At 43.7% G+C, this 20920-nt stretch overlaps 1 protein-coding gene across 4 annotated transcripts in view; it reads right to left on the bottom strand.

Moving 5' to 3' along the window:
• Positions 1-11483: 11483 nt before the first annotated feature.
• The window catches only part of Nmdar1 (glutamate ionotropic receptor NMDA type subunit 1), a 144837-nt gene continuing 135400 nt past the window's right edge, over positions 11484-20920 (bottom strand). The window contains exons 18-20 of one of the 4 annotated variants that reach the window (XR_012885525.1): positions 20123-20268; positions 13837-13957; positions 11859-12233 (exon numbers count right to left, since the gene is read on the bottom strand). Coding sequence is in view for 3 of the 4 variants with exons in the window: in XM_075871393.1 (XP_075727508.1) it covers positions 18823-19227; positions 20123-20268 (551 nt within the window). In the remaining variant the exon portion in view is untranslated. Of the gene's footprint in view, positions 12234-13836; positions 13958-18678; positions 19228-20122; positions 20269-20920 lie in introns of those variants that run through there. The other 3 variants (XM_037416492.2, XM_075871393.1, XM_075871394.1) reach the window with 3 other exon arrangements.

The following is a 20920-nucleotide window of genomic DNA, read 5'->3' as shown; positions in this document are numbered from 1 at the left end:
AAATAAAAGATGGACAGTGTGCCGTAAATGGCAGAGAACTTAAGCTGAAAATTTACCTTTTTTTCCATTAAGATAGAATTTATCGAAGTAGAGGCATTAGGCCAACATAAAAAAAAGAAAAAAGGTTTTTTTTTTTTTTTTTGTCGAGCCTGGTGGCATACTTGTCACCACCCCGTTATAAAGGGGACGCTCATAGCATCCATCCATCCATATGCGCAGTTCCGTTTTCGATTACTTGGCTCTAGCGACGCGGTACAAATGCAGCCACACCGTCTCATTGTAACGGCTTGTTCTTTTCAAAAATAGTTGTAAAGTGCAGAACAAAAAGTGGTTAGGCATAGTTCCAGGAAATTCTGTGAAATCCTACGACAGCATGCATAAGCCACCAGAAAAGCTACCGGCATTGCTATCAATACTCAGCGCTTCCGGATGAAAAGGCACTAACGTGTTCAGAGCCTTTCAGATCGATAAATACTGCTTATATATAATGAATACGAGTTCTTGGGATTGGGTACTGCAGCTACGATCGCAACGAAAAGTAAGGTGTCTTTCGCGCAGGTAAACAAAAATTGGATCCAAAAAAAGTCAGTTGACGGTCCCTTTAGGTTTAAGTCGTGAGTTTCATAAAGGGCTCGTTTCATGTCAACATCTGCTCTAATTGTTCAACATAAGATGGGGTGGGTTGAGTACAGAAATTATTTGAGCGCAATGGGCGAATGTTTTCGTTCTCAACGGATTATAGAGTGCTGGAAAACAACCGCGGTTAACATGGCAGTATATCATGCGGATGAAACGGTAAGCCATTCATTGCACTTGGAAGGTTAACTGATGGAAAGGTAGTTAGACGTGCATACTTTCCTAAACTACACACAAACGCGAAAGCAAGACACACGTGAGATGGCGACGTTCTGCTGTGATGTCACCGTTTCTTGTACGCTCACAACTGGAATACTCGCCAAGTTTTCTTTGAGACAAGTCCACCTCGGACATAGACTTTGGAACTCACCTTTAGGAGGCCACTGATGTTGCCAGTGTACTTTATTTCATCCTGTAGTATCCGTTCATTGTTTGTTACCAAATAGAAAAACAAAGTCACAGTGATTTGCGCTCACGTGAACAGTGTAGGACAAACTGTGTGTAAGATTTAGAACTGTCTAAAAAGGGTAGGAAACATCGATTACGTTTCATACCTCAATTGTCTAAAGTAGATTCCTGCCATTTTTTTTTCGCTGAATATACATTAAGACGATGATGGCAGCTAAAGCTGTGACACTTGACTAACGGGAATACAGCCAATGAAAAACGCCGTCTGATATTGCAAAAGATACTGAGACGTGCTATGGGAGGGTTGTAAAAAATGAAAAGGTGTTTAATTTTTAATTCATTATCGGCTGAAATAAAACAAGGCTAACTAATTTTTCTGAGTTTTGTTGTATCACTATCAAAGAAAAGCAGGAATAATGCTAACTTGACCCTTAGTTAAAAAAAAAAGAAACACTCGACAGTTAGTGACAGTTATTTTATCCGCGATGCTCGATAGAAAGGCGGTCAAAAGTGAAGGCGTGGTATATACAGCAGTGGAGACTCACGAACAAGATCTTCGTGTATTGCGCTCGCGATAATATTAAAAGAAAGTCCTGAAGGTAATAGTACGTTTATTATTTCGTGCTAAAATAAAAAAAATGGTGACTGTTAGAGCAAATCTAGACCCACAACAATATTTGCGCTGTCATCTTTTAAAGCAACAAAAATAAATAAAAAGTAATATTTGCGATCCACAGGTGGGTAATATATACAAACAACACTGTAACAATTTATATAAATTGTACCTTTCAAGCAGGCAAAATCAGTTTTGAGGTTTACGCCAACGCCCCTGCAGAAACGCCTGATTTGGGTTGACCGTGTGTTAACTCCCGGTACTAATTTTCCAGCAGTAATTCTGCAGAAACGCTGTAACCACAGCGACGATTTCCCATAAGCTGTAAATATTTACATTCAATTTGACCCTGTGAAATAACAGATGCTCAAAGGGAAACTGCTCCAATTTGGAAGAGGTGCCCGGTTTGAAAATCATTGTATTTTAGAATAATTCTTAAGAGACAGGATTGCAGTTTTCTCTGAATGATACTGGTGCCATATCTCCCTATTATTGGAGTAAAAATCAGCATATGTTGACAACCTCATATAAACTAACACAATCGTGTGAGCAAGGGCATGTTGAAACTTCAAATGTCTTAATTAGGGAATCATCATTTATAAGGGTATAGCGCACCACGACAAAGACACAAAAAAAGAGAGACGCACACACACACACAGCGCTATGATGATGAACCCCTACTAACTAGCGCGGCAACGGGTCTCAGTAATTGGGGAAGCCAAAGTCAGGGTAGTTTCTTACTACAAATAAGACAGTACAAAGCAACGGCCAATAAGACAGTGCTTTATTTTTTTCACTTCATTTCCTTTATACGTACCTAACAATTCTGAATGATCTCAACAGACGTCGACGTAGTCACATGATCCTGTCACGTGTAGATGAGAACACATTAATGACATCATCATATAAGTGACGTCACCAACAGAAAAGTCTCGCGGACTCTCGACCAACTTGTGAGCAACGCGGGAATAAAACACGGTCGCACCACACTAGCCTCCTCGTCGGCGTCATTCGAACCCCGCGACATCAATAGGACGCCGCGCTGACTACGCATTTTGGCACGGTAGCACATTTTTTGTTGCGATTGCACGTGCACAGCACAGCAAGCACGCAAAAGTCGTCGACCTGTAGACACATACACGGAGAAATATGGATATTCCTTTTTTTTATAAAGGCGTTCAAGATAATCTAAGTAATTGCTAAGATAAGATTGACATATATGTGCACCTTGCTCATCTTGCTGAATAACAATACGTCTTCCTCTCCTTAGAATAGGTGTCAAAAAATGACACATTCATAGCGACATCAATTCAAATATGACAATAATTCATAATTGCGCATGAATTATTGTGTATAAGACAATACGTGTTAGTGCATACAATATTGCGGATTCACACTTTGAAACTGATAATCATCTCCTTCTGCTAATATCCTTATCTCAGGTAGCCTAACACGTCTACTTTAACTGCGTTGAACTAAAAAAAATTGTGAAGGGTTATGCTTGCTTTTTAAACATTATACATATTTTTGTCAGAGTCTTTTTTCTAATGTTTCGGTAGCAGTGATGCGAACTCGATTGCAAAGTTTGTTAATCCTGATTTCTTGTTCCGTCCACATCAATACGAATGATTCTCGTGTGTATTTTATGGAGGCGGAAATGTCGTAGGCCCGTGTGCTCAGATTTGGGTGCACGTTAAAGAACCCCAGGTGGTCAAAATTTCCGGAGCCCTCCACTACGGCGTCTCTCATAATCATATGGTGGTTTTGGGACGTTAAACCCCACAAATCAATCAATCTCGTGTGTATTTTGTGTAATTAATCCGGTACGCAAGTGTTCAAAATTACTGCGTTCTCGTTGAGGAGTGGTCATCCGTAACATGCCGTAACATGTTCCAAAAACACTGTTTTCAGTATCTCGGCAATATCGTGACAAAGAAAAAGCGATAAGGAAACCACCTGGAAAGCACGTTTCGAATACTAACGCGAAAACGCGCTGCCTTGTTGACGAGATAACGATAGGTGGACTCTACGGACGAGCGTGCGTGTCTGAATATTAGCATCTTATCTCGTCTTTATCTTGCGTACCTGGGGTGTTCTAATTCCGGCAGAAACGATAAACGGCGGGACGCTATACACGCCGAGCACGTGGATGACCGTTACCATATAAAGAAGTCGATCTAACAGTTGCGGTATTTCCCACAGGTTGCTGACAACGGGCATGGATGCACTGTAGGACTCTCGAAACATGTTTGGTATACGGCAGGGAAGCCGCGAAATGATGAGCGTTCAAAGGTTGATATCTTGTGTGAATTTAAGTGCGTTTATGAGAGCAAAATATCTGCCAAAGCTTCAATAACGAAATGATTATAGGCGCGTGCTGCGCTCACGAGGGGAGTCACCTAACGGGGGAAGGCTCAAAGTCTGCCTCATACATTGGCATATTATGGAGAGAGCGCTGTTAATCCCCCCCCCCCCCCTGAAGGCCAACTCGTTCTGCGCACGCTTATTGAAATCATGCATATTTCAGTCACTATTAGGCGTGATTTGTGTAGGCTTTGTGTTTAGAAAACGTTGTTGACAACTTAGAGTACTCGGTACTCTTTACATCAAACGTGGATATGAATTCATACATAATACGGAATTAAAGCTAGTTTTCACTTCGTTTCGTAATTTCAAGTCTCAAGACGCACCAACCAGACCAACTATTCAGATATAAAAATGACTGATTTCACCACAAGATATGCACGAACATAAAAAAAAGGCAAGTGCCAACTTCCAACTCAGCCCCGACTTGCAACTTCCAACTGAGTGTGAACTTGACTCTTGTCCCGTTCATGATTTCAACTTATTTCTTGTTGTGCCGTTCCTATGACGGGACTGTTGGCCTAGCTGGTGCATGGTATGGCAGGACAACTGCCTTCCAGATCCGTTGGAAACCCCGCCGCGGAGGTCTCGTGGCTCAGGTACTCTGCTGCTGACCCGAAGGCGAGGGGATCGAATCCCGGCTGCGGCGGCTGCATTTTCAATTGAGGCGAAAATGCTGTAGGCCCGTGTGCTCAGATTTGGGAGCACGTTAAGTAACCCCAGGCGGTCAAAATTTCCGGAGCCCTCCACTATGGCGTCTCTCGTAATCATATGGTGGTCTTGAGAGGCCCGTGTGCTCGGATTTGGGCGCACGTTAAATAACCCCAGGCGGTCAAAATTTCCGGAGCCCTCCACTATGGCGTCTCTCATAATCATATAGTGGTCTTGAGTCATTAAGCCTCACGTATCAAGCTCAGAAGTTGCCACTTGCCCTTCCCTACTTGTCCCGTTTTTCCCATTTACGTATTTGATGTCTATTGTTTACCCTTTTCTTACCGTGTACTTTCTGTCATGTCGTTCTTAAATCTGCATTGTTAAGCTAGTTGCTGCATCGTATTACAGGACGAGAACCAACTTCCGACTCTGCAACTGCCAAGTTTCAACCGGGATGGAAGTTGGCACTTGTCCTGCCCTATTTGTCCAGTCTCTTAATTCCCTTGCATTTCCTGACACGTCACTCCTGAGTCTTCACAGTGTCCCAGCTATCCTAGGAGCGCGGATTATTCCCATAATCGATGCATCTGAGCCATCCTTGTCACGTTAGCTTACTTAAACTGATTGTTCCCGTAACATTCCTCTTTAGCCATACCATAAGACTTTAACAACGAAATTATGAAACTTCAAGTAACCTTTGAGCGACTAAGACATATCGTTCAGCAAGACGAGCAGGATACCTACTTAAGAGACAGGAAGGAGCGTCACGTACATGGTATGCACTTTACATGTAAATACAATAAGAAAGAGGAACTACACTACCGGCGCCTCGACGCAAAGCAGTTTCAGCAGGGCTGTTGCGTGCGAGACGTTTTGATCGCGTCATTGCTCGAGTCCTCTACGCAGGTCAACGACCTCAGTAGAGAGAAGGAAAGAAATTACACCTTCGTTGTAGGCCAGTTTTTTTTTTAAACTCCCGCCCATACAATGTAGCAACTACGTAGCAAAATACAGCGTTACAAGCGAGAATGATGCGGCAGCTACGCACAACTTTTTTTTTTATTCTATATAAAACTATAAACAGTCTGTGCACGCGTAAACGCTCAGTATGCAAATCTACGTCCACTACAGCACGAGCGGCGACGGCGATGACGTCATAAGTGGTACACGTGTACATGTATAGAGCTGGGGCGTGAGCACCCCGGATAATGTGATTCACGCCACCGCCGAACGCCGTAGTAATGAGACAACACTCTATGTTAGCGTATGCAAAGCACTTGAAGATTCGGCGAAGAAAATAATTACCCTAGCGACGGTTAGGAGGAGGGCCAGCTCTTATCGGTGTAAACGGCACGTGCTATAGCGATGGCTGCATTGGGATACTTTTGTAATAGCCCGCACAGTTGGGAACACAAGATCTGTTAAACTTGAATAGAAATAGGCGAAATAAATCAAAATACGAAATTATGTGAGCTTTCGGCTAGACCAGTTGTGTTAAGCCACTTCAAGGAAGTGCCCAGAAAAGAGATGGGAGCAAAGAAGGAAAATAACCCTATTTTGGTCCTGCGGTACGCAACTGGGTGGCGCAGCCAGTCGCATTCTCCCCAGAAGGGGGAATATCTTCATCCCTCGAAGTAGTCCGTGATTCCATTTTGCTGTTCAATGTAGTTTTCAGTTTGTGCTTACAATTTGCCAGCCTCAGGATGGCAAATAAATTATAATCAATTCCTACCCGTTCTTTCGAGAAATTGTGCCTGCAGCTATAAGAACACTTCAACTATCATTACTATCATTAGTATCAATCAATCAGATGGTTCAAATGAAGACGACCTCAATAAATGTCTGTTATTTGAGGAAATATGGTGCGCAGTTCGTGAACACTTCTAGCACGCCTAGCATGAATAAATAAGTGAATAAATAAATAAATCATCTGCAGCGATGAACACCTTGTTACCCCACTCCCTAAAACGCACCCTTGACCTATCCCGTCACAGCAGGCCGACAAGTGCACAGCAACAAAACTGCGCAGAGTAATCCTCAGCGTTACAGCTTGACTGACAAACACATATAACCACTGAAACGATACAGCTTAAGCTCACATATTCGTAAGGGCTTGTTTTGAACAAGCAATAAAGATGGGTGGCGTTTCGTTAGATGATGGTTTTCGGTGGCAAGGAGGACAGCCGTGCCAATCCAATGATAGCACGAAAGCAAGGTTTCCACACGCCAGTTTTTTTACGAACACTACAATTACCGCTTGAAAGAACCCATTTCCAGGCTGTTTCAACGGTACTCTGAATTTAAGCGGCAGAGACGTATTGTAATCATCGTAGAGCACTTGAGGTTCGTGCTTGAAAGTTGTGGCATTTATATTCAGATGACATTTACATTCACATTTCAATAAAATAGTTTTATGTCAACAGCTAGGACAACCCTTTAAAACATTGATAATGAGAAATTTCCGGTTCACTCCTCGTTTATGTTATTCCTACTTCGGGCATAAACTTTCAGATGGGCTAATCATAAAGACAATATATATTTGAACGTGTGAAGGCTCTGCTTCGTGCATCGCAATGGCTCGGCACGGTTTGTGACCGGACAAACGCTCTATCTCGCAATGGCTTTAGATGTATACATACAGACATATCTGGCGTGACGTGGGAAAGACGGAAATATGTGTGGCGTTTACATTCAAATTGAGCCACTTTGTCTTGTTTAGCACTGTCGTTTACTGACAATGTAGTGAAGAAAAAAACACAGGTATTTTGGCGACGAACATTAACACTTGTCAAGTTCTGTCAAGTTATGAAACAGTTCATAAGGTGGTTTTGAATACATTACAAATACACAAGTGTCACAGCGTCGTTATGACCGTTTCTACAAAATGTATAAAAGACCCGTACAGTATTTCTAAAATTCAAGCCCATTATGTGCAGTAAAGTACATATGACCGTGTTTGGAACAACAAATATTGAAACAAACAAATAGACGCCTTCATATCTGCTTGAGGAAAATATTTTCGATGTTATGTTAAGGGGACAACAAATGCGAACAACCGTTTGAAATGAGATGAAGGTTGGTGATTGACCATGTCTACAGTGTCCATATTATATATACAGCACAAAAATTTAGTGCACTGAAAATTAAGGTGTATTAAGCAGATCATAAGCGACACTGTTGGAAAATTCTAGAACACAAGCCTGATGACGTATGACTTCGTTAAAATTATTCATAAGTAGTCAGGTTACCTATGATAAAAAAGAACTTTTCGTTGCATTACAAGACAAAAAAAACGATGAAATCTTTGCTTTTCAGTTTGATTTATGCAATAAAACGAAATACTTGGCGCCTCTTTTGAGAAAGACGTATGTTTTGTTTTCCGTAAGTTATGCCCCACTAAATCCTTTTGCAAGGCAGCGCCAGCTGTCGGGGAGTGCTGAAGTGGCTGATTCTATGTCAGAAGGTCTGTCTCGGAGGCGGGCAGTTCGAATTTCCCAACTGTATGGGGACAATTTAATTGTGACAATCTGTCAAGCTAAACATTTCACTCGTATGGACCGATCACTGCGAGATTTCCTGCAAGCAGTTCACGTTGACTTAGTGATTACCTTTAATGCCCCTTTAATAATATGGGCGAAAAACAAAATCAATCTCTTAATAACAACTAAGCTGCTACTCCGCATTGGAGGCCTTTTTTTCATGTTTTTGAGGCGGCCAAATTAAACCTTTGTCGTAATTTTTTTCAATAACTATGATAATCAGTCTCTTTAATAACGAAAGAAATGCAAATTGTTATCGACTAAGAGGTGGCTAGGGGCCACACGTATAGTTATCGATTAATCACTATTTACATAAATGATCCACGCAATGTTCACAAAGCAGCGTTTGGAATTCGGTGTATCCTTTGTCAAAACTAACGCCACAAGTACAATGAAGATGTGAAACAGTCACTGAGCCCATAGAAAAACACTAATAAACGGGAATGCTGTAGGCATCGCGTTTTGCTAGGCAAACATTGAGGAAGCGGTTACACAGTGACAAATGTATAGCTGCGAACGTACTCAACGTTAGTACAATATACCTCGTGATACAAAACGGAGAGAAAATGCCCCTATGCGTCTACGTAACAGTGATACCGTCACTATATAATTAGACGTTGTCTAATACACACTCGCGCGGCAGCCGGAAAACGAACAAGCATGAATGAACGACCTATATAAAACGCTTACGTATAGACTCCTCCTTAAACTTCTACATGTGATAATACCTCGAAGAGAAAACACTTTGTAGAGTAGCTTCTACTCGTGATCGCCAGACGGTGCTCTTCCTATAGGGGCACCGCCTAGCTTGAGCCAAACAGACGGAGATCTTGGGGCCCTCTTAAAAGGCATATGCGAGCGTCTATCGAGTATACAGAGACCCCGAGATCCGTGGCGGCTCCTTGCGACTCTAATCAGTCCGTTCGTCGCCGACGTTCGAAGGCAGTTACTCCGCGGAGGTGAGATAGATAACGTCGCTTTGCCGATCACTTTCTACCGGAAGGCGGACTGCTACCTGGAGTGACGCGAGGCGTTATCTGTTAAGTGAGATAGTGATGTTTATACCGACAAAATGCATTAAGGCAAAGCTACTGGGGTCAGTGTGCGTAAAACTTTGATTGGTCTGAACGCAAACCTAGACAGTAACGATCGTAACGTTTCAGAGAGACACCCAGAGTTCACGAGATAAAAAGTTCTACCTGAGGCAAGTCATGTCGCGTGCATTTGATATTCGCGGTCAGGGCAAGTATGCATTCGTAAATTCGATACTTTTGTGTATTTAGCAAGTCCATCTGAATTTTAAGGTTAATTAGCTTACATCATCATCCTCATAATCAGCCTGACTACACCCCCTGTGGAGCAAAAGCTTCTCCCATGATCCTCCCGTAAACCCGGACTTGTGCTTTCTGCTACACGTTGTATCTGCAAACTGCTTAATCTCATAGGCCCACCCCCCCCCCCTAACTTTGTGTCTCCCCTTCCTGCATTTGCTTTCTCTGGGAATCTTGTCTGTTACCCTTGATGACAGCGGCTATTCTTCCTACGCGCTACGCACCCGTATTACGTCCATTTCTCCTTCTTGATCTTAACTATGATATCCTTAAATCCGGCTTGTTCTCTGGCCCACTCTGCTCTCTTTTCGTCTTTTAAGGTTACACTTATAATTTTCCTTTCATCGCTCTCTGCGTCGTTCTCAATTTAAGCTGAACCTTATTTGTAAGCACTAAGGCTTTTGCTCCGTAGGTAAGTCCCGGTAAGTCCCGTAGTTATTTCACTCTCATGGTTCGGCTGCGCAGTTACTACCTGTCCGATGTAGACATATTTCTTTACAACTTCCAGCGTATCTCTACCTGTCGCAAAGTGTTGTTTTCTGCTGAGACTGCTGCACATCACTTTAGTTATGAGCATATTAATTTTCATATGTACTTTTCTGCTTTCCACGTCTGGCTCAGCAAGTATCAGCTGTAATTCATCCCCTGAGTTACTCATCAAATTCAACATCATCAGCGAATGGCAGATTACTAAAATACTCTCCATTAACTCTTACCCCTTATTCTTCGGAATCTAGGGCCCTGAAAACCTTACGTAATCACGCGGTGAATAGCATTGGAGAGAGGTGTTTCCTTGTCTTACACCCTCTTTTATAGAGATTCTGTCACTTTCTTTAGGGAGAACTATAGTGGCCGTGGATCCACTGTATATTTATTTCTGCATGATTATGTAAGGTTTGTCAATGTCCTGGTTCCGTAGTGCCTGCATTACTGCTTATGTCTCGACTGAGTCAAACTCCTCCTCGTAATCTATGAAAGCTATGAATAGGGGTTGGTTGCATTCCGCGCATTTCTCTATTACCTGATTGACAGTACGAATATGGTCTATTGTGGAGTAGCCTGTACAAAATCCCGCTTGGTTATTTGGTTGATTGAACTCTAATTTCACCTTAATTCAATTAGCGATTACTTCTATAAATAGTTTGTAGCGAACGAACAGTAAGCTTATTGGCCTGTAATTTTTGAAGTCCTTGACGTCTCCTTTCTTATGAATTAAGATAATGTTGGCGTTCTTCCAAGATTCTGGTACCCTTTCCGTCAAGAGACGCTTCGTACATAATGTGGCTAGTTTTTCTAGCTCAATTTCTCCTCCATCTTTTAGCAGGTCCGTTGTTACCCTATTCTCACCTGCAGCTTTGCCTCTTTGCACTCCTTCAAAGCTTTCCTTACTTCTTCTGTCGTTAATGGTAGGATGTCGAATTTCTCTGGGCTAATATTGCTTCTTATGATATCATTCTGTTTGTCTCGGCATCTGTAGAGCTCTCTGCAGGACTCCTCCGCCACCCTAACCATTCTATTCATATTGACTATGGCATTGCTTCCTTGTACCTTAAGGCATACATGATTTCTGCCTGTTAGTTTACACGCTGTCTCTATTTAATAAAGAAGCACGCTGTCTTCATGAAATAGGGATGTCATACCACACCAATTTACATGTAAGCAAGTCTATTCGAGATTTTGGCTTGAACAGCAAACTGTGTTGATTTACACATAGTTGGCATTTTCAATTTAGTGTATATTCCCGATCGTTATGATTTTGTTTTGAAGGTGATGGGAAGAGTACTGCTTGTTATTACCTGTTATCGTTTAGCCGAAAAAAAAAAAGGAAGCGCTGCGTTCGAGATTCTCTTAATCAGCTTGAATCATCGAGCTTTGTTCACAAACGGTGACTCGACGTTGTTATTTAAATATGAACTTCACAATTACTATAGTGTTCAGATGTACGAGGTCCATTCTGCCGGCCATGTCACCTTTTGTCCCTAAGACGAGAATAGCATAACACGTTTTCTTCACTAGATGATAACGTCGGGTCACTCCTAAGCAGGTCGAGTTCAAATCGAATAGTTAAACAGCGTACACACACTGAAACGTTTCACAACTGTTAGTTTTAGTTAGAGATGAGAATCAGAAACGCCGGCTCAGTGCTATCACCTGTTATCGCTAAGGGGATACCGTAAAAAGGCTCTTCCCACAACGAGATAAATTTGCGAGATTTCGGGTCCCTCCTAAATAGGTTCAACTTCAATATGGTTCAACTGGAATAGTTGAACTGTTCGTATCTATTCAAATATTTTATGATCGTAGTGGTTCGGCTCGAAGGCGAGAATGCCAGTGCTGGTATAAGCTAAGAAAAACAGACAGAGACATCGTGAGAGGCTCTTCTCATCAGACGGTGATGTCGTACGACTCCGAGTCACCCCTGAGCAGGTACCGGACGTGGCCCGCCGTGCGCATGCGCAGAGCGGCTGGCGAAGAAGCCGGCGGTGGCGGTGGTGGCGGCGGCAGAAAGAAGGACGGTGGCGGCGGTCCTGCCGACGAGGCCACCTGGTGGTGATACTGGCGGGCTGAGCTCGCCGCTGGTGACTCGAGCATTCCCAGCAGGCCCCGGTCGGTGGTAAAGGGCTCCCGGCCGTTCGCCTTCACGCGCCGAGTCTGCAGCGGCATGGTGGACCGTAGCGTGCGCCGCTTCTGCGACAGACACGCGGCCAGAACGAAGGGATAGGAGGTGGGCGGGGAAAACGCACAAGCACAACTATAAATCATTCGAACGCATGCCCAGGTTTTTCAGTCGGATAGATAGGAGGGAGTAAAAGTGGGTGAGACTAAGCAGGTGCACGTACGGTTCGCTACCCTGCGGTATGAAAAGAAGGCGTTGGCGGAAAAAGGAAGAAAGAGTGTCTTGGAGAGAACAGTAGGGACCTTGTCAATGAACGTTCCTTAGGCGTGGCCAGAATACCTAATGAACTGTTGTAAATACCCAAAAAACTACTGCCAAGTGATGACGCTTTTGTTGCGCCCCCCTCCCCGATGCAAGGGTCCAGAAAAGAGGTGATCCTTCTCTCTAAAACGAAGAGAGAGGGAGAGGGTAAGAAGAAGCCCTGGTACAGCTGTGAAGAGTCCGGACACAAGCTAACTTTCAGAGAATCAGATAGAGGAAAAGTGCAGGGTGGGAAACAAGAGGCATGTCCGGTTTGCTACCTTGTGCTAGGACAGATAACACGAAGGAAGAAAGGGGCTAGAGAGGATTCCTTCTTGATGAAAGGGATGACTTCCTCTTTGGACTTTGACATGAGAGCATGAAGGCTGACGATACTGCCTCGGCAGTGCATATGCGGGTTGCCACGCGTATCTACCACCGCCAAGACGGGTAATGGCCGCATCCAGGGAGCCATCCTTAATCAGTTGTTTATAACTTTTCGTAGAAGGTTTCCTGGGCCTGCGGATAGCAGATCGAATGAGTTGCATTAGGCAACAGCTGATCAGACAGAAGTTGCACGTAAGTGTTCATTTTTGAAAACTCACAGCGCAAGAAGGACGCAGACGAAGTATACGACAACACGAGCGCTGACTCTCAGCTAAAGATTTACGAAAGGAAAGGCACGAATATTTACACAGGTTAGCCCGCTTCGACAGAGCAACTACGCATGTGCAGCAGAGTAATCTACGTGATATCACTTTTTCAGGACACGTGGAGCATACACACGCATAAAAAACAAAAAAAGACTATCTACACCTAAGTGTTGCTGACTTAGTTCTGAACTTTTTCATTCGCACTCACTGCAGTGTTGTGTGAAGAAATCGTGAAAATTATGTCATGCGATGCGTATTTCATTGTTCGTCCAAGACGCTGTGGGCTGTTTCGACATTGCTACGAAGACGCTTAAGTACCACGAAGTGCTGCCTACTTGAAATGATAAAATGGGTAGTCACAGTTGAGTGTTGGTTCTGAAGTCTCGTGGGCATGGTCGTACTTCATAGTCAAGATGCACAACTTCTTGACGTCACTACTTGAGGATAACGTTTCCTCGACAAATGAAAAAGAAAGAAACGAAGCGAATGGAGATGCAATACGCATTCCGCAGCCAAGAATGAAAACCATATCTCTATGGCAAGACAGATAATACGAGCAGAGGGAGTGACAGGCCACCATGGGGGATAGGTCAAGTAATAAAGGAAGATGAAATGATAAGAGTGCGTAACTCTAAAACCGAAGTGGCGGGCTTCTCTAAATGCCTGTAGGCCTATTAGCTACGCAGTCTCTAAGCTCTACGCCAAGACGTTGGAAGCTTACCGGTGTTCTCGCGTAAGGAGATAGAAGAAACAATGATTGAGCAGTATTTCGCAGTCGGCGCCCGTCACACCCTCTGTCGTATGAGTGCTGCCGCTCTGGATGTGCCAAATCGCTGTTTCATCTAGAGTACAGTGACAAGATGGGGTATACGGGGACAGCTTGTTATGTTTGGCGCTAACCACTACGCCTAGTAATGAAAAAAACTATGTCGGATAGAACTTAGGAGGCGCGAAGAGGCTCAGCTCAGGTGCTCGAAGCGCGGCAGCCAATCGTCACGTTGACTAAAGGCCTGACCGAACGTACGCGTTAAAGGGCGTCAGCGCGTAGCTTCTGCTAACAGAGAGAGAGAGAGAGAGGATGCACAGTTCTGCGTAGCCACGCGCTTTCTCTCTCCATAGAGATAGGTCATGGCGTCGCGTCAGAAAGCTGCGCGCTGACGCACTGGAACGCATACGTGTGGCCAGGGCTTAAAAAAAAGTAGTAGTTCTGCTCATGAACATGCCAGTTTTATCAGCAGGAGAGGCCACTGGCCGTTCGGCTTATGACGTCATCCTGAAGAGCAACCCCATTGGTGCATGCTTATGCGCATCCGCCCTCGAGAAGGAAATGCCGCACACTTCCAAAGTTGTATCCGACTATAGAACAATGTTGGCAAGGTTGCTCGATCTTATGAATCTCCCCACAAGTAGCGTGTATCGAAATCCACACACGCTATTGGACAAAATAGTGAAAGTCTACTGATTGTGGCGCCACCTGTAAGCGAAACAGCGAGCTTGATGAACGGAACTTTTGTGTCTTGCATTAGGCAGGGCCTGTAGCCGTGACGCCGTGATGAAGCAAGTGGTGTGGGGTGTGCGTTCTGTACAGGATGCTGCGACCACAAAGCTTCTTGATCACTCTTGATGGTACATCTAATTCTCGTCGCTGTAACTCGCGCTGTGAAAATTAACATAGTGGCGTATAGTTATGTTGGCTGTCAGGGAGGAGGAGTTGCTGCTCGAAATTGTAGCCCCCTCCCCCCCCCCCAAATTTTCAATTTTTTTGTGTTTATCCACATACAAACACAAGCACTAATAGACGAGAATGTTTGTTCGGAACACTCCTCTCCCTCTATCCGAGAATTGAATGTTTCTGGCTGCAGTGAAGACCTCAGCAATAGGGTGCGTTTTCTGTTCCCATCGCTTTCAGGTGGCGCGTCGGTTGGTTAAACCATGAACATGTGTCCATGCATGGGCAAGTTCCACTTTCGGAACAGACCTTAATGACTCATATGAAAAAATTATTGTGATGATTGAGAAGTGGCATAAATGAGCTTTAATTGCGGCCCTTGGTGTCGAAGGAGCAGCAAAGATAAAATTTTAGATGAGCGCGACAGACGTTCCTAGGCATGATAAAGACACTGACATGCGGGAAAATGACTTCATATCGTTAGTTTGTCAACAGCTACGTGAAATTGTGTGCTCTTGTTGAACAACGAGCAAACAAAGAAACCGTGTTTACGGACACTATAGTTGCGTTGTAGGTGAACCCTATAAGTGGGCGTAGCGATGTTTGCCAATTGACAGTTCTGTAACACATTTTTCTAATTCGGGCTCACGTTTTTTTTTGCACAACTATTTTGGTGAATTATCGGTTCATTGAGAGTACCAGTCAACGTGCAAATGAAGGCGGAACGCTAGCGGCAAAGATGGAATTGAATTCCTGTCCAAACTTTCTCTGGAAAGACCTGTGCTGCCCAGCAATATAATCCGAAGCAACTAATGCCGGGATGAGCTACCACGTTCACCCTATGAACTTATATCTACTCAGAGTCGGTCTGAACATGTGGCATGTTATGTCCTTAGGTTCATCGTAACAGCCATAGTCGAGTACCAAGTACTCTAAATCGTTAAACACTTTTTTCTAAACACCGCAGCGACGGGGCAACCTGCTGCAGTCCACGTATCGGGACGACTCACTGCTCTCTCATAGTTGAGTTAAACACTCTTCTAGACACAGCTCTCCCATATAGTAGAGTACCGAGTACTCTAAATCGTTAACCACTTTTTCAAAAGCAGGGTAATAGGCGTGATGCATCACACAAATAAGGAAGTGTGTAAACCACTTCTACAGGACGGCTTTAGGCTCTTTCATAGTGGAGTACTAAGTATTATAAATCGTTACCCCCCTTTTCTAAACCATTCTTGCCAACAGGACCTCACCAAGTGTGAGGCTCACGGGATGGCTTTTTGCTCTGCTATTGTAGAGTGTGTGTTTAGAAAAACAAGGTTAACTACTTAGTACTTGGTACCCAACTGTGGGATAGCATATGGCCGTCCCGAAATGAAGAAGTACGCCACTCGTGAAGAGTTCTAGAATAAAAATTGACGGAGAGAGACCTAGTACTCTAAAATGTTATCCACTTTTTCTAAACACAGGGAATATGTGCCACGTCGATTAACGATGAAGCTGTTGTTCGTATGCTTGTGTGCACAAGGTTGGGCAGTGCTTCGAAGCCTTCTCCTTGAGCTTTTTGAAGAGATAGGGACATAGGGTTATGCCACTAGATAGAAATTTCTTCTAAGACATCGTGTCTTTATTGGAGCTTTCCTACATCAAAGATGCATGATGATGGATACGGCCATTTCGTTAGTTATCACCGAGATTATTGAACGCAAAGATCACTAATCGGCTTCGTAGCTATTGCAGCCCGCCGTGGAGGGTTGCGGGTTCGACTGTGAGCTTCAGGTTTCGCATTACAGCGTAAGCATAAGGGAAGAGCGCGTTTGTTTTGGGATTTGAATAAGTAACTAAAAAGGATGAAATGGAGGGATCTTTTTTGCTCTCTATCACGTCGTTTTCAAAAGCACGAGTGTTGCTTATAAACATGTAAGTTGGTCAGTCAAGAGTAATAACTACAGCATTAACATAAAAGCACTACGCGAAATCGGCTCTCAGTAAGCTTAGTCACATTTTTAAATGCGCGTATATTTATATCAGTGATAGACTGAGATGAATCGGACGCAAGTGACACACACAGAGGCTGCACTTGGAAATGTTTTACTAGAAATAATCGCAACAAAAATGTCAGCAATAACAAGTATGAAAAAACTTAAGACAAAGAGAATGAACGTAACAGTGAACACAAACATAAATACGAACATAAGAAATTTTGCAACAGAAAACTATAGGAAACTAGGAGATAAAGGCTTTTTTTTTTTTCGCGTAGACGAGTCCAACTGCAAATGTGTGGGTTTAAGAGCTTCCGAGAAAAGTACTCAACCCTAAGTTATGAACACCTGACCTTTATGCGTAGGAGGTATAAAATTATCATTCTTGTCAATTTCTTTTAGTTGATGGGCATTCATGTGTTTCATTCTGAGCTCGGGTACTACAAACGCCGTTATTCAAAGCTTACCGCTGCCTTTGCGTGCACTCAAGAGATTGTTTAGTGTTCTGGAAGTGCACCGAGGTATGCACAGTGACGAACCATGTTTCAGAAGTAGCGTAAATAATTCCAATGGGTTGGGAAAAGACATAATAATCTCTTCATAACCCGAACAGTGAACTACATCGCTAAATATATTTTTCACGGTGAACGTAACATATCTTAAGAAAACAAAGGTCACTCCTTCTTTAAGAGCTCTGACTTGCCTAGTAAATGCCACTTTTTAAAGAGACACTTGAACTCCACTAGGAAGTTATTAAACTCTCTTCACAGGGTCGTCAGACACAGAAGAGAGTCAACGTGCTTCCGTAAACAGAGTCGTATACGTGGCAAGCCAGATGTCTGAAAGAAAAGCCAAATGACTCTTTTTTTGTCTTTAGGTGCACGTGATTATGTTATTAGAGACTGACGTTATCCCCGTCCTGACGACATTTCAGGAAGTGTGGCGTCATTAATTAGAGAGAATGGTGCGTTAGAGCCGTTTTACTGCCGGAACGACGCGGAAGTGCTATGGCTTTGAAACTCTTAACGAATTGAACAAATAATTTGTTTGCTGTTTGCATTTACTTATAAAAATAGGGAGTATTTTTTTCCTGAACTTGTTATGCGTAGGACAGATCGGGTCACAGTGTTAAACTATGTTTACGAAAGAAACGGAAATACAGTCGTCTGCAGAGTAACAGGTGTTCTGATAAAGCTATATAGTGTGCAGGCTTAAAGTAGAATAATCTCGTGAAAATTCAGAGCTGATTGAGGGTGGACTTCGTAATGCGGAAATCAAAATGGCGGCATGGTTACAAATAGGACGATGCCTGCAAAATATACGTTACAAGTCTGTTGAAATTCATGAAGTCTTATAGAATTTAGTGAGAATTTGAAGGTAGCGTTGTCACTGTGGGTCTTCTACACTCCACTAACATTAAGGGCTGAGCAGAGCGCATTAGAAACATAGAATGGCCTTGTATTTATATTCAGCATTCTTATAGAGTGGCAGATGTCTGACACCTATTCTTCACTGCCGAAAAACGCATGTTCGCAATGTGGTTGTCTCTTTGACCAGTGTCGGCCTCTCGACCAGAATTTTGTCCTAAATATAGCTATAAATGCACAATCACGTGATACTTATCAACAGTGTGCTTAAAGATGATGGGTGCCTGAGGTTTCGGCTTCGCACTTGGAAGACGGATGTTCCCAGCATTCTTGTCTCCTTGTCCAGAGTCAGCGTCTCCACCAGAATTTCGGCTTGGTATTTTGAGCGAGAAATATATCGTGGTATTCGCTACAACTATACCCATCAAATAGAATACGCCAGATGTTTCGCGTTCGCAGCCGGTGATCGGATGTTCACAGTGCTGTCGTAACTTTGGCTATTCTTCACCTCGGCTAGAGCTTTGAGTTAAGCCTCGCTATAGGTGTAAAATAATGTGATCTATACCATTAGCGTGACCAGAAATTGCTAGTTTCCTAGCGTCTGCGTTGGACAGCCGAAAGACGGCATTTGACAGTGTTGTGGCAAGGACTAGTGTCTGTGTTTCGACCAATACTTTGAAGAAGTCTCGCTAAGAATGTAAACTAACGTGATTCTTGTCATCAGCGGCTGAAGCTTGAAGTTCCGGCTTCGAAGCCGATGGACGCGTGTTCGCAACATGGTCATCACTCTGACTAGAGTCCATGTCTCGGCTAGAACTTTGGCTTAGGTTGAGACTAGAGCTTCGTTTCCTGGCTCGTCGCCTCCTGCGTCGCCTTCTTGTTTTGGCCCCGGCATTGTCCATCAAACAGGACTCCGTGTTGGTCCCCACAGTTCTCGTTCTAGTCGTGGCGAGCACGTCCAGTTTCTTCCACATTTGCGACAGCGACTGCGCTGGTGGCGACGGCTGCTCCGCGAGCTTTTCCTTGCTTCCTTGTTCACGGTTAGGCCTAGGACTCAGATCGTAATAGGCTTCGGGGTCCCAGTCCTCCCACTGCTTCGACACACCCAGGAATACGGTTGTTCACAACGTAGAATACAACAAAGAAGAGAAAGAAAGAAAAAGAATGAAATAATGTCAACAAAAGATGTAACGAAACGGAACAAAACGAACTCAAAGTTAAGAAGGGTTTTCGAGTGCGTAAATATAAAACAAGGATGCCTATCCACAGCAATTTCGTCTTTCGTTCACCGAATGTTCCATATGAGGCATCGCTCACAAAAAGCTACATGCAAGATAACAATGTTGAATCTGGCATAAATCCTACGCATAATATTCTTTCACAAAAAAAAAATTCAGCACGAGTAACGATTTCGAAGGATTATGTAGAGTTGCACTAGAGAAGGACAGCAAATAATTAGTATTACTTCCAAGGTCAAGTTCCACCAGTTGCTTTGCTTACCGGGCCAAAAAGTTGCAGTCGTGTATAACTGTGTGTCCTACAACCCTGATACGCAAAAGCAGACACGCTTATTCCCACCTGGCTTCTCTATTGCACAGATGGACACTTACGCCAGATTGGACCACGACCGCCTGCCAAGTTTCAATGCAACAGTGATAACGTGAAAGGAAATGCTACTGATCGAACGAACAGGTGTGTATACTTTTCCTTTAGTACTGATAGGTCTGCGGTGTCAATGCGTAAGTTTCCATGACAAAGTTAGCAGTTGCCATTTAACGCGTTTCACTTTCTCGTCGCAAACGATGCGAACTATGGAATGCTGGCACCTCGTATTGCGAAATACTGGGGAAACACCCCGATAAGGCAATCAGGAGCATCTGTCTAGTATTGTCTGAGGACCACTTAAGCCTATCTGTGTATGTACCATACTTGGGGGCTCACGAGTCTTGTAGAGTGTGCATGGGAGGGGGGGCTGTATGTTATGCTTACCTCAACAGCTCCGCGCCACTTGTCGGCGGCGTGCCTGGCGAGCTCGAGCCTCCGTTGCTTGCGTGTCTGGTGCTTCTTGTACACGATCTCTATCACAATGAGCCCTATACCACCCACGATGCCGGCGCCCACCAGGATGAACACGCCTGTGAAGAAGCATGCCGCACACGTGTTCGTAAAGTAACACTACCAGAAATAACAGAAAAAAAATCAATTTCACAAGAACGCCAAGAAGAGGAACAGGGAAGCTTCCGCTGAGAAATTCGAAAACTGTGAGTGGGTGCGGCAGCCGACGTATTGAGAAGTGACACGAACTCGTTGTTTTTGTTGCAGTTGTTGCAGCATTGAAAAAGACAAGTTCAGTTGTCGAAACATTGGCTCCAGCACACACACATCCTGTTTTCGAATTTCCCATCTAGAAACTTGAAGGATACTTTGTGAGTTGCATAGTGTGTTCGGCGAAAGCCTGTTGCCATTCGATTGATGATGGCTTGTATTGTTTCGTTATTGTTTTTGTTTAATAATTTATTGCACTCTCTTAGCAATCACGTGACTGCTGAGAGAGTGTATGGGGGAGAGGCCTCAGCTGGCACCATTCCAGGGTATGAACCGACGGATGGACGCGAGTAATAGTGATTAAAAGTCTCCGCCCTAAAAAAAAAACAATATTGTGAATAGAAAATATTGGCATCTGCAATGTATCAGTCGTACGTGTTCCAGAGCAGAATAAATGCAAAAAAATATGTTAGCGGGAAATGTTTCTTGCTATGGTTATATTCGGGACATGACCGATATTGA

Source organism: Rhipicephalus microplus, chromosome 8 (assembly GCF_043290135.1).
Source record: "Rhipicephalus microplus isolate Deutch F79 chromosome 8, USDA_Rmic, whole genome shotgun sequence".
NCBI lineage: Eukaryota > Metazoa > Arthropoda > Arachnida > Ixodida > Ixodidae > Rhipicephalus > Rhipicephalus microplus.
Note: the sequence above shows the minus strand (reverse complement) of the source record. Positions and strands in the feature narration are given on the sequence as shown.